This window comes from Daldinia vernicosa (genome assembly GCF_022497035.1).
Source record: "Daldinia vernicosa strain CBS 139.73 unplaced genomic scaffold F5Y00scaffold_3, whole genome shotgun sequence".
NCBI lineage: Eukaryota > Fungi > Ascomycota > Sordariomycetes > Xylariales > Hypoxylaceae > Daldinia > Daldinia vernicosa.
In genome coordinates, this window is record NW_025953919.1 from 417,033 (window position 1) to 435,248 (window position 18,216).

Consider the following 18,216-nt stretch of genomic DNA (forward strand, 5'->3'; position numbering starts at 1 on the left):
GACGCGGAGGTTGTGCGACTATTGGTAACAAATCGCAAATAGCTGCTTTTTGCAAACAGCCGCTCGTGATAAATCATAATGCTCTGAGGGGTTTCACTCCAACGACCCTTGAGACATGGTCATTGATGGTTGAAGATAGGCTAGATAGGTAGGTGATGGCATCAACATCTTTTTTGGTGTTGTATTATACTAAAGAACTCATACTAAAAGGGTTATGATCGACGACTATACCCATAGTCTGTCTTCGTCGTAAACTCAGCCTGCGCCTACTTGAGACCTACTTTAGAAACACCATCCCCCTGCAATGCCCAGCGCTGGGGCCTTGAAACGCGACTTACGCTCAATAGGATAACTTTTCGGGTTGTGGATGACACTTATAAGACATCCCACTTGTAAACATCTGCATTTACATTCGGACTCTATTCTCTTCATCTCACCACAACCTTCAACACACTTATACCATCTTCGCAAAGATGGCTTACAACAGTTCTACGGACAAGATCTTGGCAGGGCCAACGGAATACCGCGAGAACATCTTGTTACAAACGACTACTCCCAGTAGTATGGACGATGTTCCCAAGGAAGGCGAAGTGGAGGAAGAGATTGATCCAAAGCTTTCTCGTAGAGTAAAATGGAAACTCGACATCTTCATCCTCCCGCTCTTATCGAGCGTTTACTTCTTCGCTACGATGGTTAGTTGCACATTATACTAGGCGCTAGTAGGGTTTCCCTTATATACTCGGTAGTGTATACTAACTGCCGTATAGGGCAAATCTGATCTCGGAAATGCCAAGGTAGCCGGCCTCAGTGACGAACTTAAGCTCTCTCCCGGGGACTACTCGAATGCAGCGACCGTGCTTCTGGTGGCAACCATCATTTTCCAGCTCCCGGGAACGCTCTTGATCAAGAAAATTCACCCGAACAGACAGTTCAGCGGAGCCATGATAGTGGTAAGACATACACAGACTCCAGCTTTACCCTTCCAATTTGGCACTTGGCTAACGAGGATTTCTATCTTTCATTTTAACAGTGGGGTTTCTTGACTGTTATGACCATCTTCATCTCGAACAGCGGACAATTGTTGGCTCTTCGGTTTTTGATTGGAGCAGCCGAGTCCTTCGTCCAGGGCGGTGTATTCTGTACGTTGATATTCCCTTAGCAGCCTACCTAGGCGCATACACCTTATCCCGTGGCTCGTTTCCTAACTCAAAGTCCTTCTATAGATCTCTCCTTTTGGTACCAATACTCTGAGTTCGCAACCCGAGGTGCCGTCCTTGCTTCTATGTCCACCATTGCCGGTGCCTTCAACGGCATGATCGCTTATGCTATTGATACCGGCTTAGACGGCGTCAATGGGTGGAGGGCATGGAGATGGATTTTCCTTATCGAAGGTATCGCGCCTATGGTGTTTTCTCTTGTCGTATTCTTTTTCTTGCCGAGTAGTCCGCAGCACCTGAAGTACGGATTTACCGAAGAGGAGAAGCAACATATCATCCAGAGGAGCGCCAAATCACACAACACGGAAGAGGGAAGCGTGGAATTCAAACAGATCTGGAAGGTATTATTGGACGGACACTTTTGGCTCTTCATGCTCACCAGCTGTGGAGGCTCCTTCTGCCAGTCGTCACTATCGAATTTCCTCCCGGATATAATTTCAGGTTTCGGGTACGACGACGTCAACGCTCAACTATTCAGCATCATCGTGTATGTGAGTGGCTGCATTGGGATTCTATTCTTTAGCAGGATTGCCGATAAGACGAACGCCCGAGGAGTTGTCCAAGCAGTCTCCCTCATTCCGGCAGTAATAGGCTACGCAGTCTTGATTTGGGTTACAAACAAAGAAGTTCGATTCGCCGCGACATGCTTAATTGCATTCTCTATTTTTCCCTCCACTGTGCTACAAATGTCCTGGGCTGCCATGTCCTTTATCGGTTACACTCGAAGGTATAAACCCTGTTTACACACCGTCTCGATTCTTAGTAGCTAACCTGCAAATAGGGGTTCGGTTTTGGCGTTTTTCAATGTATTCCCGCATTTATTTGCTATCTCTGGAAACCAGGCTTACCAGGACCCCCCATATTGTAAGCCAATCTTATAATAGAATGATCTCCGATAACATCTTACTGACCTCCTACTTATAGACAGCGTTGGTAATTCAGCAGCTCTGGGAATGTCCATTATGATGCTAGTCTCGACAGTGTCTCTTCGATTTTACCTGGGCTACCTGAACAAGAAGAAGGTGGAAAACCAATACACAGAGAAGTCCAATGAACTAAGGCACAAGAGCATGGAGGAGCTTGGTGATTATCACCCAGGTACGTTAAGCTGTATTTCATGTTGCTTCCGTCATACGTTACACAAACTGACTAGCCATATTATAACAGACTTTTTCTACACCCTCTAAGCTATTCACGCGTATATCGCATGGGTCTACTCGCCGGGCTTCAAATGAGAATGGATTGTATTTTACTCAGAGGACGATTGTAACTTGAAGCTGGGACTTCAATCTACTCTAGGTTCTCTTTACCTGGGGCATTATTTGTACATGTACACAGGGAGTATATACCAGTATATCCGAACTGGGTGGAGATGGAGTCATTGGGGTTTTTCAATCTTCGTATTAATGGGGATTATTGTCTTGGGAAGAGAATGCATGTATATAGGCGCTTACGTGGACATAACATACACTGGGAAATACGGGAGCATATTGGGTAGATTATAGTTGGGTTTAATTATTAACGATTCGCTATTGACGTGCTAAAGATTTACTTGCAACTACCGTGTTCTTAAATTTATCGCTTACCCCCGGCGGGGATGGATGGTCTTATAACGGAATCAACATACTGTTCGGGTAATCCCCACCGTACCATCGCTTCCTCGATACCGTTGTTCATGCGGTAAATATATTCGGTTTTCGGATGACTCGGTCTGATTCGGTGGAAGTCGATGTATGCAAGGGCCTGAATCTTCTCAGACGCTTTTTCTTGATCCGTTAATTCACCTTTCCCCTCCCCTTTGCCTTTTGCTGCAGACGTAGTCGCCAAACCATCAACTTCGATAAATCGCCGTTCATAAGCCCACGGAACACCTTCGTTCATATCCAACCATTCTTCGTCATCTGGATGTAGACGATAGATAATACCGTAGATGCCCCCTGCTTTGGTCCTGTCCTCCACGATATTCGCATAACCCCGCTCATTGATAATCCATGTCCAGCCGGATAGATACGCAAGGCCGATGGGTGTAGACCTAGGACATCGCTCGCGCATTTGTACTGAAGAGAGGTTGGAACCATAGGCGAAGTAGAGAACTCCATCTCGTTCATTCTCAGTAGCAGACTCCATTGCGACTCGCGGTAAGATGTTGTTTCAAGTTGCGGAAAGATAAAGTGGGACCCACGGCCGGGATGCGGACATAAAATTATCGGTAGTGACACAAAACAACCCCACTCGGCGCCGGGCTAATATTATCTAATATATAGTAAGGAACCTCTAGCACTTTATGATCTACCAGAGATCTATATATATATACGCCTATACAGGATAGGTACCTATTAATCACGCAAGTGTGCTTCTGTTATTGTAACTTTAGATGTGATAGTAAATACTGAGATTTTCAAATTGTTGACTGCACTCAAACATGTTTCACGGACACTGGACACGACATAAATATTTTAATTGGGTTTCTTTTTCGATTGTCCCCTCTTTATTTGCTCAGAAATTACAAACCGAATAGTTTGTCCTACGATTGTTTATTTCTTTATGTGGAGTCTATCGTCATGTTAGTTAGCCAAGACAAAGAAAGTTACAATCTATGAACCAGTCACTTTATTCTCTTTAAGCCTAGCTGATTCAACTTCTAACATATGCGTTGGCATCCTTGTAACCGCCCTCTTTAGTGCCGTGACTACTAAGTTTCTGAAGCCTATGTTGTAAGCCAGGGACAACGAGTCGGGAACCAGTTACTCCTGCCCCACTCACTGCGTACGTAGTCCTGTGTGGCGCCTTCGTTTATAGAAGACCGTAAATCGCTTTCGCTATCCGCTTTCGCCCCAACGAGACCACCACCGCACATTACGGGAAGGGTCCAGTTTCCTAATATCAATAAGTCTAAGTGTATGCGACGATCTAAAAGCCGTTCCGGCCGTGTATTACAAATCCATCGTGAGTGCGGACCAGCGAGTTCGACAAATCAAATAAAAGCTTGACTTGACTCGGGCCTGACTTGACTTGGCTTGGGTAGATAGCTTTTTCGGGGTATTTGCCCAGGTCAGGTATAAAAATTTTTTATTTGCCTATTAAGCAAATAAGTTGAGGCTATACAGGCCCACTTTAGTATATATCTAAGGGATATGATTGGTCGATTTAGGGCAAACTATCAGACAATATTTCTTTGTATAATCGGCAACGTTTTATATTAAGGTAATTACAGGGTCTTTTCTAGCACCTTTGCATAATTGACGTAATAAGCTATTAAGATAACTTTATTGTAAGTACGTATCGGGGTACGTAGCCTGATACGTACGAGGGGTAATGAGGCTATCTGTAATCGTCTTTTTTAAGATCACGATAACCTTTTGGTGTTTTAAACCCCGACTCTGACCAATCGGACCCCGCGGATTTTATTACCCGGACTTTTACCGATATCGATACCGTAAGTGCCTCAAGTCAAACCCACGATACGGCCAAGTAAGCCTCATTTTCATTTTATTTGACTTGACTTGTATCGAGTCAAGTCTTTACAGTTATTTGGCTTGAATTGACTCATCGAACTCGCTGGTGCGGACAATATGAAGCTTATTGGCATGCTACCTGCCTTCAGGAGTAAGGTTGGACACGCGTCAACTTCGTGACTACTGTCCAGAGTGCCCCATCTTCCTTTTCTACCCAGCTACTTTAGGACTTAACGGTTTGCATATAGATACTCCGCAGCTATATGTTAGTCTAGTTGATGGCTGGCACAAGTGGGGGAAAGGTGAAACTGGATCCCTATGCTACTTGAGCTTACGCTTCTTCGTATTGAGCATAGAGCACATATTCCGGTATCAAAGAAAACCCGATGAGATGCCGAAACTAAAAGTTGGGTAGTACGCCCAGTTGCGATGTTTCGTTGGTACCGATTTGTCGACAGACTCATTTACGTACCTAGGTACTTGGTTTGAGCGACATTGCTCAAGAGAATAGTACGTCCCACGGAATTCACCGCTCAACATTTAGTTCGAAATGTTGAAGACATTATTTTGATATGAATGTCCTAATAATCAAGATATCCTTAACTGTGTCGTTGATAAAATAAGCTAGGTAATTTGTAATATGACCTCATGTAGTGTGTTTCTGAAAAGCCCCCTTTTCCCAAGTTGATCTCTTAGGCACCTAGGTGTAACCCTTCTACTGTCCAGACGCTCCTTAATTTACAATAGCAACCACATACGGAACCCAGGGTAGAGTTGTAAGTCGAAGTTACGTGTATGGTCTCCAAAGCACATGCGTTTACTACCTACGTATTAAGAGTTGTCTAGATTGCCGTCCTGAAATCCAACTTTTGCAAGATCTACCTTCCGTACCTGTCGAGACTGCATGCTCTGGCCCAGGTTTTAGTAACCAGTCACAGTAGATTATTCCAGATTTCTCGTGTATGCACTTACTACTTCCACTGTTCCTCGAACGATGTACCGCGTCACCGAAACGGGCTTGCTTTGGCCTAGCCGGGACACCCGACCGATAGCCTGACTCTCCACGCTTGGATTCCACTGGGGCGCGAGGATGTATACGCGGTTGGCCACTGTAATGTTAAGACTGTGTGGGGTTAATAGGGAGGTTTCTTTATGATATGGTAAGAGAACTCATCCGAACCAATTTTCAAATCTTTAGTTTAAGGTCACTTGAGATAAGTAAAGCCAACCTTGCCAGCTTTACCGCCTTGCCAGTATATTCAACAGTAATCAACCCCTTCTGCCAATTTATTAGGTATTCAAGCCGCATACGCCTTTACTACTTGTTTAAATGTCACAATGCCACACACCGAAACAACCTCTCCAGTTAAGTCGACATCACCAGAGACCTCACCAACCAAGACCCCGCAAGCCAAAACTAACCTTATCCGTCAAGTCCCGCACCAAGACGCACACAACAGCTCACTCGTCAGGACCAGGAGGATCGTACGCAATAATGATCCAGGATGGTAGTAAAGTAACTAGAGAGTTGAGGACAACTCTGAGGGAGAAAAGGAGTAATGTGGATCCGTAGCTACAGTGACTCCGGCTCTCATACAATAAGGCAGTCGCTGCCTGCATCTACGAATATATAAACAATAGCTGGATCCTAGTTCTTATAATACTAATCTAAACAATATAGCAACGATGTTACCACTAATCTAGGAAATCACGCCTGCGCGACTCTCAATTGTGGCTGGACTATGCAGCTACTGCCGAACTACCTAGTATTGCTCATATAAAAATGTCATTCAAGATTTAAAAGGGTAACAATAAGCAACATTTATAACGTTTACAAGTATGTCTTTTTGTTGCTTAAATTCTAGCTCTTTAACTTTCTGAGGCCATACTGGTTGTCCATTTCGTTTTCGACAAGAGTCCATTTTTTCTTCACGATGGGTTACTTTTCCCAACTTAAAACTGGTGGCATCCGTCACGTAACCATGACTCGATACGTGTGTTTTCTTCTTGATCTGATTTTCATTTTTGTGGGAAATGGTGAGGTGCAACCCGTCAGGATCAGTATTGCGAGAAGTCGAACAATGGAGTGTTGATCTAAGATTATAGGACATGGTTCAGTACATGGCAAGATTCAAGTAACTAGGTAGGTAAGTAGGGGCTTCCAACCAGCCCTCGCAAGCTGCCTCATAACTTGGATCTCTTGCTTACCTGATGAGAACTTCCTGGGGATTAGGTTCGCGGTCAGTTGCTGTTTGATAGGCCAATGCTACATACTTCCAAATCTTATGCTGCGCCTGAGGTAATGTCATGCTTTCGACGCGAAAGTATTTGGTAATTTGAATGGTCATCGTGGCAATAAACATGAATACCTTGAGTTGGTTGCATATCCTAAGGTCTTGTGTACCAGGCGAATATGTCTTTTTGGCTGAATCCATGGCGCTGAGATTTGCTGAGAAATGAAGATATATGAAGCAGTGAAATACATGTTAGCTAATTAAATCCAGTGTCTTAAGAAGTAGAACCAAAGACCTGGAAACTAGTCTGTTGTTCTATAGAAAACTTAAAGCTTAGATATAAAAGCCTGTGCCTAAACACATGAAGAAAAGCTTTTGTTATGGATATATCATCCAAAATGACTGTTTTTAAAATCTTAATCATTAACCAAACAATGGAGTACCGCGACAAACTAGACCTGTGACTGCATAAAGGCTTGTGGCCCTCTTTTAAAAGCCCATTTCCGAGCATACACAACATATGCCTAAGGTTTATACCTTAGGATGTTGTGTTGTGTTTGTTGTGTTGTGTTGGATGCGAGTAAAAATTTCCTATTCAAGACACATACCTTGCTACCTTGTAGATAATTTTCCTGCCTTATAGAAAGCAGTAATTATGAAAGGAATAAGTGTGCATATGCATATGTTTAAGGCTTTTTTATTACTTAGGCCTCGAGGGCATTGTCTTAAAGCTCTCTGCTAAAAGATACGGTATATGAGCTGTAGTCGTATATTGACTTAATCTACCAACTGTATGAGTAAAGAGGGAGATCCTTCATATGTACATTCCATGCCAAGATACCATGTACTGTACTTGAAAGTAGTCCCTTGACCACTCATTTCAACATCTACTACTATAGAATTAACCGTCAATATAGATCTTCTTATTGGGATATTAATATGTCACAGCTAAAATCACGCAGCAAGACTGCTTTTTAGCAACTTAGAAGTATGTGATTTTGTGGGTAATGGAAGGGGACAAAAGGCCAGAATTGGTTCTAAGAGAATAATCGTAGCAGAAGCGACTTAGTGCTGGACTGTTTAGCAGGTTAAAAGAAGCAGAACTCTGCTCTTTCTATTCCGCGTTTTAACCCTCATATTTCCGAAGCGGTTTGATCAAATAGATAATCAAGTATTATACCAAAACAATATTGCCCAAAGTGCTTAACTAACCTTTTAGTACATTTCTGATAGTTATATGTATTTAGTCTTCATTTCCACAGTGGCCGTGTTAAAAAAGCCTTTCTATTTATACCTTTAACGAGTCAAGGATTTCAAAGAGATAAAACATGCCATCGTTAGAAAATTACAAAGAGCATAACAAATCATATTCAACGAGAAATGTACTGTGCCTTTCTGGCACTTGAGAGTTGCGAAACTAGAATTGAGTGGGGCGTGGCACGAGTACCAACACACAACATTACCTACACGTGTAGGTACGGTAGTCACTACCTATTACCCAGCAGAGGCATGACGTACCTATGTAGATAGAAAATGCTATATTTACTTCTTGTGCCATTCTAAATAATACGAGTAAAAATAATTATTTCACCCCATCTCAAATTTCAAATAACTGGAGGCACAACTCAAGATGAACAGAACCATCCCTTCATTGCTCCCACCAAGGCAACTTGGTCGGGTCAGATCCTCATTTTATCCCAGCCACATCTCTCATCGCCGTTTTCACCGCGGGTTTACTCATCGTCTCAAGTATCAGTTCATCGAGGACGTAGAGCCTCTTTGGCGGTACTCGCCTGGAGGTCTTCACCCTGTTCATATAGGTGACCAATTCCATAATCGGTATCGAGTGGTTGATAAACTTGGATTCGGGGACTCTTCAACTGTTTGGCTCGCACGCGATAATAAGATAAATCAGCTCGTCGCAATCAAGATTATCGATGGTAGCCACAAGCAAAAAGAGGCAGATATATTATCGGCTCTAAGAAATGCTACCGGACGTAGCGAGAACCAACGAAACAGCTTTTTTCCTCCGGTTCTTGATCGCTTCGAAGTACGAGGTGTTAATGGCGTACATTCATGTTACGTCACGGAGCCGGCTATGATCAATCTAGAAAACTTCAAGGGTTCACCCCTGTACCGATTCGAAATGGACGTTGCTCGAGTCTTGGTTGCACAGATGGTATTATCTATGGCAGCGATGCATAGCCAGGGCTATGTCCATGGGGGTACGTTTAATCGCCAGGGAAACTTAATTAGGAAGCTCTACTAACACTTGGGCATCTTTTACTGTTTAGACTTTCATTTAGAGAATGTTCTTCTAAGATTTCCCTCGTCCGCGTTTCGGGATCTATCGGATCAACAATTTTATGATAAATACGGAGAACCCTCCTGCGAACCTATCACTCCTATTGAAGGCGCAAAGCGGCCACCGAGCCTCCCTTCTTATGGTGTGGTTCCCGCTTGGCTTGGCTGCGAGAAAGGCAAGGAAGATCGAACAGTCCCCGTGCAAGACGCAAGAATCTGGATAGTCGATCTAGGTCACTCTTTTGCTCCCCCAGCAGAGCCCGAATGTGCTTCGGGCTCCATTTTCGAATACTGCGCACCGGAATTCTTATTCAGTCCAGAGAACAGCAAAGTTTCGTTTTCGTCTGATATATTCTCTCTTGGTGTCTGCACGTGGAATCTCCTCAGCCCATGTAACCTGTTTACGAGCTTCCTTGGAGCCGGCCATGAAATCATGCCGGACCACGTTGATCTCTTTGGACCAAGCGGCATGCCGAGTTCTTGGTGGGATAAATGGGAAGGACGCTCGGAATATTATACGGAGACTCGCGATCTAGTACCCGACTATGCTGAGCATGTTCGATCGTGGGACGTTAAGTTTAAAACCCTCATACAGGACGCACGGGAAGAATATGGATATCCGCAAATCTCGCCCGAAGAAAAAGAAGCTATCTACGATACGCTTCGTCCTATGCTTGCTCTTAACCCGGATGATCGATGCACGGCGGCGCAAGTCCTCAAGTCGAAGTGGATGACACAATGGGCCTTGCCTGAATATCAAAAGCTAAAGAAGTAAGACATAGCATAGCGAATTCAAGACTATTCAGATATTCATCCCCTGAAAATTTCATACATTTCTCAAAAGTGACACTGCTTCGCTATACATTCACTCGTAGAGGATGGAATAATTCATTAGTCGAGCTTAGTATATTTAACTGTATAAATCAAGTACTTATTTTAATTGTTGGAAGCGCCGTCGTCTTCGTTTCCTAAGGAATGACCGCAAGCTCGGCAGACAGACAGCCACCAGACTGGCCACTATTTCCACCAACGCCCATACGTCAATGGTGTGCGTGATGTCGGCTTTGGGCGCGTTCCGGACTAACATTAATGTTATCCATCGCGCCAAAGCCGCTACGATGCTTAACGCTGCCATGCATAGCACAAATACTATCCCGCTTATTTCCGCTTTTCCTATTCGCGTTTTGGTTATCTCCCGGCGCTCCTGGCCCATGGTGCATAAAGCGAAGAGAGGGATGGTAAGGATGATAAGGTCCGTGGAGATATTCGAGGCCGTGGATATGGATACGGATCTAATGTCGTGGACTGCGGAACATAAGTGCCCCTCGATGTTCCAGTTCCCGCTGACGGGCGAACACCACGCTGATAATAACACCATGTGCAGCACGAATGTGCAGCTGGCAAAGACGCTTGCGCAGATAAGCATGATGCGGGCGGCCCGATTCTCTGTTAGACGTAGAAGATCGGCGAAGAATGCGAGGAGGGAAAACTTGGCGGCCCACAGGGAGATGTAGATGAAGAATAGGGAGATCCAGGAGACGTAGAGGAGGTGGGCCGATAGCTCTCTCGGAACGCCGTAGTAGAGCTCATCCGGCGGAAGATGGACATACTGTTGCCGGAGGTTGTTCTTCCAAGTGTTGATGCCAATTAACACCATGCCAGAGAGCCACGAGAGCAGCACGAGGCCGTCAGAAAGGTTGAGCGTTACTGTTCGCGGCTTTGATTCTCTATGTCGTAACCAGAAACGAAGAATTATCGGAACAAGAGCAATACTCATGCCAGTCCAGTCGATTGCTATGAATGCAGCTAGACGCGGTCAGCTCACATAACTCGCAAGCGGAAAGCAGGAGACGCACGTAACGGAATATCAATGTCGTTATAAGTCATGATGCTAGCAGCTTGCCCATGCAGATGCGAAGCGAGTGAATGAGATAGAGAAGCCGGAGTCTCGGTGGGTTAGCAGAGATCTATGTAGCCATAATGCTACAGCGCTGTAGTCTACCAAGCATCTTCGAAGGCGGGAGTCAGCATCGAGGTGAGAGACCTGCGTGATATAAGTAAGGTATGTAAGCAATAGTCGCAACCGCATACAGCAAAACCCAGGTCCCGGGAGATAATCGTGTCCAGTGTGCGTTCTTGGTTCTTTGCCGAGGAATGAAGCGGCGAAGCATACATATGCACGAATATGAAAGTCAACCTTGCAATCGATTGCCTATACTGCCCGTTCGATTGGTTTATTAATAGCTTCTATTCAACTCAACCTTCTTTAGGATCCGCAGATGCCGCTCTGTTTGCGATGATGATTGGAGACGGCTCACGCAACCATTCAGGCTGTCAGTCTACCCCATGCGTTCGGAGTCCACCTTGGAAGCTGGAGCCTGGGGGAGTTTTCTCGACTTGAATAAATTTGCTTCGACACTGTGGTGCTTGTGAAAAGTGATTGGTTGATTACTTGCGGCGACGCCGTCGATTGGACAGTGTAACGATATCCTTTGGGTCGGATACGTTGTTGCAGCGTGCGGCTAACCGCAAATACATAGCTGCGCATTCAGGCATTTGAACGTCTTATCCAGGTCGGGATATAGGCATGGGTGGCAGATCTTTGGCAGACCGCTTTTGGGCCTCCAATTGGCCATGATAATCGTACGTAATCATTCATTAAAGAGCTACTTACTGGGTTGTTGAATCCTCCTTCAGGTAGGGCTGGAAATCTCACATATGTAAGTGGCAGACGACGATGTATGGAAGTTTTCGTGTTGCTAAACCCCCTGGTATAAGGCGCGGGTTGGTTGCCTCTGTCTGACCGCCACAATTCACGGCTTCCCGATAAGAACTACCGACACCTAAAAATAAGTCATAGACATCTCAGGGTTATGCATTGCCTATAAGACAAAATATATTCCAAAGTCCTCTTAAAATAATTTAGGATTGATTACATCTTCTTGAGTACTTGGCGATTATAGCATACGGGATAGCCGTGTACCTATCTTTGTTAGTCTTCGAAAGTGATCAAAATAGTTAATCGTTGAAAGTAATACTAGTTAACCGTCTTGAAAGTAATACCTCGCGCGATCTGTATAACCTGAACTTCTGTAGTGTGACCACACCGGGTAGCGGACCGATACCGACAGGTCCGGGGCGGGCATGTTTTGTATAATGCAAGAGCGTAGGTTAAAGCAAGATATCCTGCATATGTTGTGTTCCATGTTGTTGATTTATAAGACATGCGTCTCTTGTATAGTGCCGCATCCCACATGACCCCCATCTTGGGATGGGAGAATGAGCTTCGGTTCGCACCTTGTTAATCCTTAACATTACCTTATACAAGAGTTTTAGGCGTAGAGTACAACACATTTAGGTACGAGGGTTTATGACGAAATGCAGCTTATCGACCTTTAAGCTACATGTGGCTTTAAGTTCTTGCCAAATATTTATAGTATTATTGTGTATTAAAACGCTCTCTATAAATATTCTTTACGGAGATACTACAAGTTTTATTAATCTTTTACCAACCCATTATTATGCTCGGGGGGCTTGTGGAGTAGAAGTATGGTATTACAACCTTTCAATATGAGACTTTAAAACAGGCCGAGTCTATAGGGCCTCGTAATCAAGCAGTACATGTTATAATTTGGCATCCGAATGGGCTATTTACATCATGGGCCTCTGTTGTAATACGCCGCAAAACCAAGGAACGACGTGTCTTGTCTATCGTATACAATGAGTAAGCCATGTAATGCGCTAGGTTACTGGATTCCGACTTGGAAAGGTAAATTTCGTGTCTCTTTTCGAGCGATATTAGGAGATATCTTGCGAGATTCTATCATCATAAGCAAGGACAAGATTCTAAATTCCTTGATACTCAGTTAATATTTGCCCGTGGAAACAAAGACCATCTTGGCTGTTGAAGAAATTGATAATATAAGATGGGTTGATGCTTTCAGTTTAACAAGTTTCTACCTTATGCGCCATCTGTCATACAACCAACCTTCTATTCATGTGAGAAATTTATACTGTTTAAGGTAGTTACTTGATTAGACCAGAACCAATAACTTTCCTACGCTATTTCATGCCGCTGTTATGAACCTTTTCTCTTTAATGGTTTAGTTATCTCTATTTGAACCAATGACTACCAAGACAGCACATTAAATGGATTGATACACTATTGGTTTGAAATCTGTCTTCGGGATAAACCTGTTTACCTTTAAGACCCGGAGCCAATTAGTCGTCACCGTCGTTGCACCTTAATTATCTAATAGATTGATCTCATAAAATACAACCTAGGATTTTACGTTGTAATATTGAAAGGTTCATTAGTCAGAGCTTCGCCGAGAATCAGATTTGTAACTGTCTTCGGTTTTTAGTGGATAGGTACCTATACCGCGTTCTTAGCTTCAAGATTCAAGAATGCTACGCTACTTTATTTGACCCTTAAATATTTGGCAATCTCGCGGTGATTAAAAAGAAATATACTGTATAAACTCTTTACATGCCAATTCAGGACAATGTTGGGTTATCTTTGTCAATTGATTAATATGAACGCCTCAAATATCGTGTTTGGCGTTGATAGCAAGCGATATAGACCCCGTAACCGATTCTAAACAGATTATAGGCCTTAAATTCTCGAGCATAAAGTACTGGTCTACTTGATAGACGTAATTGTCGATCCCGCCTTGTCTGTGGTATGTGTTCCCTTGGGACTTATCTCGTCCACAAAAACGCCGCCTGATCCCAGGAAATGGATCTCTAAACTTAGGTAGCTAAATGCACTCCTGCCTTGCTTTCGTATGGGTATCAACTCGGATCGTGCTCGAATTTGTTGCGCATGCCATGTGCCAGTGTGCTCATTTGTCCCGATCCCCACCGATTCTCTCTAGTGCTTCCAGCATGACCACGGAGTTGCCTCGGATGACCTAAAGCATTGCGGTTAGTTCGTGTCGGTATTCGCGACGTCGGTATCGTAATTACGTACGACCATCCCCAATCTGACCTTCTCGCCTCCTTCCTTCTCTTCTACGGCATCATCTAGAACGATATTCAAGAAGACCTGGGTAATAGTTAGCCCATGCGCATATAATAACGCGTAAATGCGTCGCGTTGTTGAGGAGGAAGGTAGTTGTTAGCTTACATCGTAGCCGCGAAGAATGCCTAGGACTTTACGGCTTCCATTCAGTTGGACGAACAGTCTCTTATCGAGGTACTACGTAATTTTTAGTAAGTATAATAATGCCGCAGGTTGAAGGATCGTGGAATACCATACCTTCTTGAGCTCTGGTTGTGCGGGGGCCATCTTGCAGTATTTATTTGAGTCGGTGGTGGAAACTAAAGACGGCTGGAGGAAGGATGTTTGTTACTGTTGACGAAAAGAACCCGAGCTCATGGTACGCTGACTGGCTGATAAGATAATGTCATAGCTTAGTTTCTTATCGATAATAATTGCCAGCTTCAGAATACAAAGGTACAAAGCCAATAGTAACCTTTCACCTTCAAACATTGAACTTCAATATTTCGGATCTTGAACCTCGTAACTAACTTATTGGGAGACTTAACTATACAAAATGAGCGCGTTTGGAGCTAAGCGAAAAGCACGAAAGATCACGGTTCAAGATGACGACGACGAAGATATAATCTCGGCTGAATCTTTAAATCCACCAGAAGAACCCCAGGGACCACCATTACAACCCTCGTTCAAAACAAGTCGCAACAAACCATTTAAGCACTCGTCTCTACGGAAGAGCATAAATATTGAAAAATTTGAGCATGATGTAACTTCCGACCAGCAGTCCGCGTCTGCAAATTCCAAAGCGGAAGCAGAAGATGAGGAAGATGGCGATGCACCCCTACGAATTCGATCGTCGCTAGGAGGAAGGTCGGGGTCTAGTAAAACGAAGAAAAAGGCATCCAGCTCACGCCTATCATTTGGCGTTCCTGCCGAGGAAACTCCCGGGGACGAGGATTCTATAATACTTGGAGAGGAAGTCTCTACGCCGAAACGCTCTATAACACTCGCCTATGCCGCAGCGGAAAACAGCGCTTACAAGAAGGGCATTGCCAAAAACCTGCCTTTAGGCCGGCTTCCCATGCGTTCCAACGATACCGAGGACGACCGTCCGCGATATAGCAAAGAATACCTCTCCGAGCTGCAACAATCCACTCCGAATACACCCCAGGACCTTTCTAAACTGCAACCTACATCCGACGACGAGATGATACTCGACCCATCCGAGCTCGAAGGCGCCCTGGTAGTAGACACCACAACAACCCATCCAACATCTCCCAAGAAAACTTCGATCCTGACTGAAGTCGAGATCCAAGAGAAAAAAGCCCGACGCGCTCGCCTAGCCAAGGAAGGAAGCAAAGATACTGACGACTTCATCTCGCTCTCCGACGATGACCGCGGGACCGGGGACTCATATCTGACCATCCTATCGCGACGACACGAGTCCAAATCCACCAAGGACACGCGTCTAGTCGCCGAAGACGAGGACCTAGGCGAGGGTTTCGACGAATATGTCGAGGATGGCGGGCTCTCCCTCGGCAAGAAAGCAGAGCGGGAAGCCCGGCGGCGGCGCCGCGCAGAAATGGCCTCCCTAATCACAGCTGCCGAAGGGGGCTCGGACGACGAGTCCGACGACTCGGAAGCCGAGCGGCGGGCCGCGTACGAGGCGGCGCAGACGCGCGCGGGGATGGACGGGCTAGCCGAGGAGCGCGAGCAGCAGCGGCGACGGCTCGGTGCCGCGGCAAATAATCCGCTCGCGGTCATACCGCGAATTACGCCGTTGCCGGATCTCAGCGTGCTAGTTGAGGAGTTTAAGGCGCGCGTGCGTCGGAAGCAAGAGGAGATGGCGCGGCTGCGGAGACGCATTGAGGAGTTGCGCGCTGAGAGGGAGGGTATACTTCAGCGCGAGCCAGAGGTGCAGAGATTGCTTAACGAGGCTGGTGAGAGGTACCGCATGTTGATGTCTGGGGCCGCTGATACAGGCACAGCGAGCGGTGAAGGTGGTGGTAGTGGCGGTGGCAATGAGAATGGGGATGCCACGGTGAGTGGTACTACTACTACTTCTACTACTACAGACAACGTCGTGGCCGCGCAGTCGCTCTTAGATCAAGCGAGGGCTGGTGGTGGAACGCCCGGACAGAGAGGGTTGGATAGCTTAGGGACTACGCCGGTGAGGCAGAGGTCGCAAATGGAGATGTAAGATGCTAGATACAATATGTTATGATACCCAATACCCAATACTTGGAATACTACAGCAGTCACTTCGGAATACGCAAGGAAATACGAGTCCAATGGTAACGAATCTTGATGTTGTGAACCTAGCCTGCTACATAAATGAAATAACCTTGTGAGAACCGCCCATGGACGGTGGAGACAGATATGCCAAACAACCAGCGCCCGTTTATTCGATTGATTAATCGTTTGTTTGTCCCCGGTATCGATACACGTATGATACATGTGCATTATGGCCGTACGTGATATACACAACGGCTGGAGTCCCTTGACTTTGCTATTCGTCCCTCCTGACCACGCTCGCTACGAATCCCGCTCTCCTTCCTTACCACACTCCGAAGAAAGACCAGTAACTGGCCATATATAAATATATCGGCACATCCGCCTTACTTCGTAGGCCGCGAGACACCAGCTCCGATAACACCAGGCAGCTTTTCCTCGCCGACGCTAAACAGCAGACCGATAGCAAAGGCGATAGTAGCAACGAGGGCAATCGACACGCCGGCAAAGAGCCAGAACGGGGTGCTAACATCGCGCTTGTGGCAAGCAGAGCCGCCCCAGTGGTACAAGCCAGTTTCGCCGCGAGAGTTAGTCTCGTTTGTAGCCATGCAATGGCAGAAGAAACACGCTTTCTTCGCCCCGCCAACCTTACCCCATCGATCGACGCATTGGCCGTGGCCTGAACACGAGTCCGTCGCCGTGATGCACGCGTTATGCGAGGTGAAGCAGGAAGGCAGGACGGGAGCGGGCGCTGGGCGGGATACGGCGGCTGAGGAGTCTAGGCTGGAAGCGCCGAAGGCGTGGAAGGGTTTATCGGCGTTGGCGGCGCCAGGGTGGCTGACGGTGGAATCGGCCGTGGGGATGTTGATGACGTTGTCGTCGTCTTCGGCTTCGGCTAGTACTTTCTCTTCCTTGAGTGCTCGGCGGCGAAGCTCGTCGGATTCGCTGCTGGGGGGTGCGAGGAGGAGGATGGTGGTTTCAAGCTTGCCGGCGAGGGCTTGGGCGTTGAGGGACTCGATGTTTTGTCCTAGTTTTGCGATTGCGTTCTTGTTCTATTGATAGTTAGTTTGCCGTGAATATAACTACCAGATCTGAAAGAGACGGTGCGTACCTTGGTAACGTCGTATTCGAGATACTGCGTCTTGCCTTTCCAGCACTTCTCGTTATCGGAGTCGATGGATTGTTCGAACGCGCAGTTCGATTTCTTGCCCGCAACAGGTAATCGGCTCAGTCCAGGAGCTGTGAAGGCGAGAGTCACACGCGGTATGGCGCCCTTGAAGTCCTTGTGCTTATCAGCCGTGACGCCGGAGAAAGCAATAACAAGCTGGCGAGGTTCGTTCGCGTCTTTGGTCTCCCCAAACAGTGGCCGGGGCGCCTTTCCGAACTGGTTAATGTAGGATATAGATTCATCTTGAGGAAGAGACTTGGACAGCTGTCCTAGAGATGCGGGTTGCTCTGGCGTGCTGAGGCGCTGGAGGAGGATAGCTCGGGCGAGTTCGTTTGGTATCGAGGGAGGATTCGAGGTAGTTGTAGTCTTTGATTGCCTGATGATGTAGGCCTCAGCGGTCTGCTGCTGGTCTTCGGCGCGGGTAGTGGCAATGCCAGCTAAGGCCGGTAGTAAGAAGCTGTGTAGCTTCATTTTGTTGAGATTGGTTGATCCCGAAGCTGTTTTAGATGTGATGGAGATGACGAAGAAGGGCTTATGAGACGCTGCTGCTGCATCTTAGGGATATGAGAGTCTAGTCGAACCCCGGAAAATGCATACGTACAAGATG

The 18,216-nt window shown here is 46.0% G+C and overlaps 8 protein-coding genes across 8 annotated transcripts; 3 read left to right on the top strand and 5 right to left on the bottom strand.

Moving 5' to 3' along the window:
• Positions 1–473: 473 nt before the first annotated feature.
• Positions 474–2,404, top strand: F5Y00DRAFT_257454 (MFS general substrate transporter; the record flags this gene model as incomplete). Its single annotated transcript, XM_048010559.1, has 7 exons — positions 474–692; positions 768–950; positions 1,031–1,139; positions 1,224–1,944; positions 1,999–2,081; positions 2,142–2,315; positions 2,385–2,404. 7 exons carry the CDS (start codon positions 474–476, stop codon positions 2,402–2,404), a joined length of 1,509 nt encoding a protein of 502 aa, XP_047869361.1.
• Positions 2,405–2,792: 388 nt separating this feature from the next.
• Positions 2,793–3,360, bottom strand: F5Y00DRAFT_270616 (uncharacterized protein; the record flags this gene model as incomplete). Its single annotated transcript, XM_048012643.1, has 1 exon — positions 2,793–3,360. Exon 1 carries the CDS (start codon positions 3,342–3,344, stop codon positions 2,793–2,795), a length of 552 nt encoding a protein of 183 aa, XP_047869362.1. The 5' UTR covers positions 3,345–3,360.
• Positions 3,361–5,503: 2,143 nt separating this feature from the next.
• On the bottom strand, positions 5,504–7,107 carry F5Y00DRAFT_257456 (uncharacterized protein; the record flags this gene model as incomplete). Its single annotated transcript, XM_048010560.1, has 3 exons — positions 5,504–5,581; positions 5,645–5,795; positions 6,881–7,107. The coding sequence occupies 3 exons, from the start codon at positions 7,105–7,107 to the stop codon at positions 5,504–5,506; spliced, it is 456 nt and encodes a 151-aa protein (XP_047869363.1).
• A 1,429-nt stretch (positions 7,108–8,536) lies between these two features.
• Positions 8,537–9,985, top strand: F5Y00DRAFT_257457 (kinase-like protein; the record flags this gene model as incomplete). The annotated part of the gene is made up of 2 exons (XM_048010561.1): positions 8,537–9,131; positions 9,213–9,985. The coding sequence occupies 2 exons, from the start codon at positions 8,537–8,539 to the stop codon at positions 9,983–9,985; spliced, it is 1,368 nt and encodes a 455-aa protein (XP_047869364.1).
• A 119-nt stretch (positions 9,986–10,104) lies between these two features.
• On the bottom strand, positions 10,105–11,634 carry F5Y00DRAFT_224673 (uncharacterized protein; the record flags this gene model as incomplete). The annotated part of the gene is made up of 3 exons (XM_048006044.1): positions 11,302–11,634; positions 11,067–11,254; positions 10,105–11,016 (listed from the first exon to the last, which is right to left on the bottom strand). Coding segments are annotated over exons 2-3 (901 nt in total), but the record flags the coding sequence as incomplete, so codon positions are not given.
• A 2,033-nt stretch (positions 11,635–13,667) lies between these two features.
• F5Y00DRAFT_224674 (LSM domain-containing protein) lies at positions 13,668–14,556 on the bottom strand. The gene is made up of 4 exons (XM_048006045.1): positions 14,471–14,556; positions 14,339–14,410; positions 14,183–14,257; positions 13,668–14,123 (listed from the first exon to the last, which is right to left on the bottom strand). Exons 1-4 carry the CDS (start codon positions 14,498–14,500, stop codon positions 14,055–14,057), a joined length of 246 nt encoding a protein of 81 aa, XP_047869366.1. The 5' UTR covers positions 14,501–14,556; the 3' UTR covers positions 13,668–14,054.
• Positions 14,557–14,688: 132 nt separating this feature from the next.
• On the top strand, positions 14,689–16,526 carry F5Y00DRAFT_224675 (nineteen complex-related protein 2-domain-containing protein). The gene has a single exon (XM_048006046.1). It carries the CDS (start codon positions 14,769–14,771, stop codon positions 16,407–16,409), a length of 1,641 nt encoding a protein of 546 aa, XP_047869367.1. The 5' UTR covers positions 14,689–14,768; the 3' UTR covers positions 16,410–16,526.
• Positions 16,480–18,187, bottom strand: F5Y00DRAFT_101317 (uncharacterized protein). Its single transcript, XM_048003785.1, has 2 exons — positions 17,553–18,187; positions 16,480–17,493 (listed from the first exon to the last, which is right to left on the bottom strand). Exons 1-2 carry the CDS (start codon positions 18,078–18,080, stop codon positions 16,828–16,830), a joined length of 1,194 nt encoding a protein of 397 aa, XP_047869368.1. The 5' UTR covers positions 18,081–18,187; the 3' UTR covers positions 16,480–16,827.
• Between the last annotated feature and the right edge of the window lie 29 nt (positions 18,188–18,216).

Excerpts from the sequence above, each read along its gene's own strand:
- F5Y00DRAFT_224674 (XM_048006045.1), bottom strand. The coding sequence starts at position 14,500 with ATGGCCCCCGCACAACCAGAGCTCAAGAAG. Across the intron at positions 14,411-14,470 it reads CACAACCAGAGCTCAAGAAG|TACCTCGATAAGAGACTGTT; the intron begins GTATGGTATTCC and ends AAAATTACGTAG. Across the intron at positions 14,258-14,338 it reads GCATTCTTCGCGGCTACGAT|GTCTTCTTGAATATCGTTCT; the intron begins GTAAGCTAACAA and ends ACTATTACCCAG.
- F5Y00DRAFT_101317 (XM_048003785.1), bottom strand. The coding sequence starts at position 18,080 with ATGAAGCTACACAGCTTCTTACTACCGGCCTTAGCTGGCATTGCCACT. Across the intron at positions 17,494-17,552 it reads TCGAATACGACGTTACCAAG|AACAAGAACGCAATCGCAAA; the intron begins GTACGCACCGTC and ends AACTATCAATAG.
- F5Y00DRAFT_224675 (XM_048006046.1), top strand. The coding sequence starts at position 14,769 with ATGAGCGCGTTTGGAGCTAAGCGAAAAGCACGAAAGATCACGGTTCAA.